The sequence below is a fragment of the Belonocnema kinseyi genome, chromosome 2 (assembly GCF_010883055.1).
Source record: "Belonocnema kinseyi isolate 2016_QV_RU_SX_M_011 chromosome 2, B_treatae_v1, whole genome shotgun sequence".
NCBI classification, from domain to species: Eukaryota; Metazoa; Arthropoda; class Insecta; order Hymenoptera; family Cynipidae; genus Belonocnema; species Belonocnema kinseyi.
In genome coordinates this window covers 59834007-59840615 of record NC_046658.1, presented here as the reverse complement: position 1 = coordinate 59840615, position 6609 = coordinate 59834007, and the positions used below count along the sequence as shown (strand labels likewise).

The window sequence follows — 6609 nt, the reverse complement described above, 5'->3', positions numbered from 1 at the left end:
GTATTGATACATATATGATCACCATACAATAAATAGTATTAATAGAATCGATTTAAATATATATATATGGGCTGTGGACAAATTTTTGAAACCGAATGTATAATCATCGAGTCTGAAACCTTCACCGAGACTACTCGCTTTAAGTTGTCCTTTCCTGCGAGTGAATCTTTTCGATTCGACCTAAACGCCATTTAAGAGGTGGCAGTTTGTCTTCACGAACAATAACCGTTGTTTCAGGCAGAAGCTGGAGGACTGTCGATTGAGTCCATTTGTTCCGTTTCTGGAGTTGGCCGAGATATTCGTTCTGCCAACGCTGCCAAAAATGCTGCAACATATACTAAAGGTGCTCATAGCGAGTGAACCGATTTTGAGGTGTATCTCGCAAATCATGTTGTGGACTAGCCACTAACGAGTCTCCAATTAGAAAATGACAAGGTGTTATAGGAATTAAGTCGTTAGGATCGGTTGAGATAGGAGATAAGGGTCGGGAATTGAGACATGCCTCGACTTGGGTTAGTACTGTGTATAATTCGTCATACATAAGGCGAGTGTCTCCTATCACTCTTCGCAAATGTTTTTTCGTGGATTTCACCGCTGCTTCCCAAAGCCCTCCAAAGTGAGGGGAATTGGGAGGACTCATGTGCCAAGAGATTTTTTCATTCCCTAGGAAGTCAGTAACATCTGTTTGGAAGTCATGCCTTTTTATAAGTTGACCTAATTCGCTTAGTTCACTTCGAGCACCGACAAAATTCGTACCGTTGTCAGAATATATCTTTTGACATTTTCCTCGACGCGAGATAAATCGATATAAACAGTTAAAAAATGCATTAGTGCTTAGATCGCGCGCTAATTCAATGTGGACCGCCTTTGTGGCGAAACATACAAAAATGCAAATGTATGCCTTAGTTACATTTCGACCACGCAGTTTGTCGATAAGATAGTACGGCCCAGCATAATCGACTCCGCATGTCATGAACAGACGTTGGGGCGTAACGCGCGCTGATGGTAAGTTTCCCATAATATATTCGGGGGACATTGGTTCAACTCTAAAACACCTAACACAATTTGTTATCACACTTCTAACTGTATTTTTACAGGATAAAATCCAAAATCGTGTTCTCAATGAAGAAACTACTGTTTGAACTACTGTTTGACGGTGAGAAGTTTTTACAAAGTTTGTGTGGAAGGTGTGAGTGAAGTGTGAGAGTGGAAGTCTAGGAGGTGAGTATGGTTGTGAGGGATATATTGGGAAGAAAGAAATTAATTTACATTGTAGTTGGGGGTGGTATTTGGCTAAATAGGGAAAGTGAGGTTAGGTTTGCAAGGAAGCGGGGTAGTTTTGTGTTCAGGTTTTTGGGCCTTCATGGCGGGCAAGGGAAGTTCTTGTAGTGATGGGGGATGTAAGGGGTGAGAAAAGGGTGGCTAAAGGGGATGTGAGAGGTGAAATAGGGCAAAGAAACTGAAATTTTAGAGCGGTAAACGGCAGCAGCCTTAAGTGACATCTGTGGGCGGCAGTGAGTACTTTTGTGTATGGATAGGTTACAGTTACCGACGGCCCGGTGTCAAGTGACGCGACAGGGAGGGGGAAGAATCGGAGCAGAAGAAGCGATCAGGCAAGGGAGAGAGCGTCCAGTATAAGTGAGGGGGAGAATCTCTTGAAGAGGAAAAGGGAAAGCAAAGAGAGTGCGAAGAAAAGCGCGCTAGAGAGTTCCTTTAAGACAAGCATATAAACACATAGGCTAGGGGATAAAGCAGGGTGGAGGAATGTTAAAGGTGTTGTACTAGAACGTAGCAGGAGTAAAGAAGAAAGATGAGGATTTCTGGAGGTATATTCAAGAATTTGATGTGATTGGACTAGTAGAGACGTGGGTAGAGAGAAAGGAATGGGACAGAGTAGAGCGAAAGTTGCCGGGAAGGTATAGGTGGAGGCTACAGGAGGCGGTCAATGTGAAAAGAAAAGGAAGGGCTAGTGGGAGAATTATAACAGGGATTAGGGATGGATTAGAGGCAGAAGTTCATGGAGAGGGAGAGATGGAGGGCGTGCAAATGAGGGCTGTAAAGATAGGAGGGATGATGTATAAGTTTATGACTTTGTACAATAAGGATGGAATGGGAAGGATTAAAGAAAGGATAGAAAACTTACTAGGAGAGAGAGATGAGGGTATAGTGGTAATGGGGGGAGACTTTAATGCGACAATTGGGCGGGAAGGGGGCCTGTACCAGCAAGGAAAGAGCTTTGAAAGAAAATCGAAGGATAAAATAATAAATAAAGAGGGGGAGATTCTAAGAGACTGGATGGAGGATAGAGGGTGGGCGGTGGAGAATGGTATAATGAAAGGGAACGAAAAGAAAGAATACACGTATCTGAGTGAGAGGGGTGTATCGGTGATAGACTACGTGATTATGAATATGCAAGGGTTTGAGGAGATAGAGAAATTCGCAGTGGAAGGAAGGTTGGAATCAGACCATCAGCCATTGAGTTTGTGGATACAGGGGGAGGCTGGCGAAAGTCAGGGTGGAGAAGAAGAGTCGTTAGGGGAGAGGGTGTCATGAATAAGAGAGGCGATAGAGAAGTATCAGGAGCAATTGGGCGACGTAAGCTTTGAGGGGGAGTCTGTGGATAAGATATGAGAGGATCGACAAGTGAAAGTGAAAGGTTGTGTGCAAAAGAAGGTATTTAGGAAAAAGAAGAAAGGAATGGTCAAGCCGTGGTGGGATAGGGAATGTAAAATGATGAAGAGAAAGGTGAAAAAGAAGTACAGGAAGATAGAGAGCAACGAATGGAGAAAATTTTTTAAGGATTCATTTCAGGGGTCAGATACTCGAAAAAGACATGAGGGGATAAGGAGAAACAGAGAGTTAGATGAAGAGGAACTGAACGACGAAGAGATAGAGAAGCAGATAGGGAAGTTGAAAAAATCGAAGGCAGCTGAGATTGACGGGGTAGAGAACGAAGCGTTGCTGTTTGGCACACAAGAGGTAAGGCAGAGGCTGAAGGGGTTAATGAAAAAAGTATGGAGGGGGAGGGATTACCAAGAGGGCCTCATGAATACTGCGTACAAAATATACACGATGGTGTTAGCAGATAGGCTGCGAAAGGATGTTGAGGGGAAAGGAATATTGCGGGAGACGCAGGCGGGCTTTAGCGAGAGAAGGAGCACTATTGACAAAATTTACGTCTTGCAACACGTGGTGGATAGAGAATTAACCAAAAAGGGTGCCAAAGTGTACGCGTTTTTTGTAGATCTAAAGAGCGCGTTCCCGTCTCTGAGGGATTCTGGATGGATAGGGGGTTGAGGCAAGGATGCCCGCTTAGCCCAACGCTTTTTGCAATTTTGATCGCGGATATGGAAAGTAAGCCGGAGTGGTAAAAAAAAAAGGCCGGAGTGGTAGGAGGAGTCAGGATATGGTTACTCGCATATGCAGATAACATGGTGCTGTTGGCAAAGAGCGAAGAGGCTTTAATGGAGATGATGAAAAGGTTGAGACGTTACTTGGACAAGAATAGCTTAGAGTTAAATGCGGACAGGTCGAAGGTTATGGTGTTCAGGAAAGGAGGTGGAAGCTATGGGGGAAGGGAGTGGAAGTGGAAAGGAAAAGCGGTACAGGAGGTGAAAGAGTTTGTGTACCTGGGCTTCCTGTTTCGAAGAAATGGGTGAGTGTGGGGGCTGGGGAAGAGATTGTTCGCAGATGATTTTAAAAGGAGAATGAAATTATTTGACTCGCTAGTGATGAGTGTCTTATTTTACGGAGTGGAGGTGTGGGGTTGGAAGGCAGGTGAGGAGGTAAATGGGGTACAGGAGAGGTATGTAAAATGGATACTGGGGTTGGCAAGGAATACGCCGAACTATATTGTCAGGCAGGAGACAGCAAGAAGGAGTTTAGGGATTATAACAGGGAGTCGAGCGTGCAAATATGAGGAGAAATTTTTGGAAGAGGGGGGAAGTAAATTGGTTAGGGAGTGTTGGTGGGAGAAGGAGAACAGAAATAGTGGTGCAAAGATGAAGGTGGAAAGGGAAAGGTATTTTAGAATGAATGGATTGCAAATGAATAAGCTTAGCAGAATGCACGAGGAAGGAAGGAAGGTATATGAGTTGGTTCAAAAGAATGGCATGGAGAAAGAGAGGGCAGAAGGAGGGAGAGGATAAGAGAGTCAAGCTTTGACGGAAACTATATGTGGATTATGCCAAGGGAGAGAGCGCAATATTTGTGTAAGAAAGGAGAGCAAAGAAGTCAGGAACTTATAGCGAGAATGAGGTGCGGGTGCATGGAGAAGTATAATAAGTTCTGGCTTTCTAGAGAGAAGAGAATGTGTGAATTATGCGGGAAGGGGGATGCAAAATTGGAGCATTGGTTGGAGGAATGTGAAGAGGTGGAAAGGAGGGGGATAAGCATGGAAGTATTGTTGCATGAAAGGGGTGACAAAAGGGCAGTAGCATGGGTGAAGGGGGTGTTGGGTAAGATAGAGAAGAAGAGAAGGAAGGAGAAAGAGGAATGGAGAAGGAAAGATTGTGAATAGGAGAGAAAGTAGATTAAGAGAAATGTAAATATTGTAAATAGTAGTTAAGTATTAGGTGTTAGCCGCGGAGACAGAGGCTGGTAATGCGAGGCATAGCGACAAAAGAGCGAAATGCGTGCGAGGCGAGGCGCAACGAGGAAGGTTAGGCTATAGGTGCGAGCGGATTAGTTATAAGGTGTGGATGGATGGAACTTTGTAAGACGTAGGTGTAAGAAAATTCTGTAAAGAATGGAAGTGTAAGCAAGTCAGTTTTTTTAAGGCCAGCAGGCCGAAAAATAAACGTTTATCTATCTAATAAGAAGTTTTGTAAGCGGATTGTTCGGAGCGAGGATTACAGGATGCTTTTGTTCTAATGGTATCGACGCGTTAACTAAGCGCTCACCCACTCTGAGTAGACCGAGCCCGTCAATGAATGGATTTAAAGGGACTAATTTTCTCTTACCTGACACCTGTTTTGAGCTTACAAGATCCCTTAGTTCGCACGAAAAGTCTTGAGTTTCGGCGAGCTTTAAAAGGCAAGTCAATGACCTGTCTCTCTCAGCCACACTTAGATGTCCATGAAGTTGTAGGTTAACATGGTTTTAGCAGAGAACGAATCGTGGTACTGAGACTACGTTTAATGCCCGTAGCTGATTACTGAAGTCCATCCGTAGTGTATGCAAATGCTGAGGCAGAGCTTCATCCCAATCGAGTTGTATTTCCCATAATCGTTGTAAGATTATTTTAGCGTGGATGATAACTGGACCTACGAGGCCTAAAGGATCGAAGATTCTCGCAATTGTAGATAAAATAGTCCTCTTCGTACCTCTTTGTTGAGAATTCTCAATCACGCAGTATTTCAATTCGTCCTTTTCGGGATTCCAAAGTAATCCTAGTGTTTTCGGATCCTTATCAGCTTGTATAGCTTGTTCTGTGTTTGAACGAGTCGATTCCTTGAAAATACGCGGCTCGTTCCAGTGAGCAAATCGTCAACATGAAAATCGCTTATAATTACCTCACTTGTAAGAGGGTACTCGGCCTTGCTCTCTTCTCCGATTTGTCGCAAGACCTGTGCGGCTAAATATGAAGCCGAAGCAGTACCATAAGTAATTGTTTTAGTCGGTAATGCTGAATTGGAAGAGACGGATCCTTTCTCCATAAAATTCTTTAAAACTCATGCTGGTTCTTGTTGTTACGCACCTGTCGATACATTTGTGCGATATCAGCTGAAAAGACGATCGGGTGCTGTCGAAACGCAATGTGATCGAGAACAAATCATTCTGGACCACGGGACCCACCTTCTGTACCTCGTTAAAGGAGAGCCCAGTGGAGGTTTTCACAGAACCGTCGAAAACTACCCGTACCTTTGTCGCGGTGCTGCCGTCCTTCATTACTGTGTTATAAGGTAAATAATTAAGAATATTACCATTATTTATTTCACCGATTGGTATTGCTTTTATGTGCCCTTGACCTTCATAATCTTCTAGAAAATTAATGTACTTTTCTCGCAATTCCGGAAATTTTAATAGTTTACGTTTCATGTCCAAAAACCATCTTTGTGCCATGTGTAATGATTCGCCGAGGTCATCGACCTTTTCGTTGAGTGGAATGGTCACGACAAATCTTCCACTTTCATCGCGTTCAGTGGTCTGCCTAAAATGCTGTTCCAGATTATCTCGAACGTCGAGATCTGGATAATTATTTTTTATTTTATAATTTTCAATTTCCCAAAATCTCGTAAGTTCGTTTTGCAATTGATCATTGGTCATTATATTACACACCGCTCGCCTATCACTAGAAGGAACTTGCATAGGACCTGCGACAATCCATCCGAGCTGTGTCTTCTGTAGAATAGGTCGATCACTGCATAGATGAATCTGATCTACACATAAGAGTTTCCAGAAAATCCCTGCTCTACACAGAAAAACGCTGGTGTTAAGTTTGTTGCAGCTCAAATTTCATTGGGCTCCCAATGATGATTTGAGAGTTTTCAAGTCTCAAATGTATTCATCTGAACGTAGGTGCCCATGTGGGCATCTAGGGGAAAGTATCATTTGAAGTCTGAATTTTGGCTCATGCAGAGTTGTGGAGTTCTGATCCGCGCTGTCAGC

The 6609-nt window shown here is 43.5% G+C and overlaps 1 protein-coding gene across 1 annotated transcript; it reads right to left on the bottom strand.

Moving 5' to 3' along the window:
• Positions 1–337: 337 nt before the first annotated feature.
• Positions 338–1036, bottom strand: LOC117182686. The gene has a single exon (XM_033375790.1). It carries the CDS (start codon positions 1034–1036, stop codon positions 338–340), a length of 699 nt encoding a protein of 232 aa, XP_033231681.1.
• Between the last annotated feature and the right edge of the window lie 5573 nt (positions 1037–6609).

Excerpts from the sequence above, each read along its gene's own strand:
- LOC117182686 (XM_033375790.1), bottom strand. The coding sequence starts at position 1,036 with ATGTCCCCCGAATATATTATGGGAAACTTACCATCAGCGCGCGTTACG.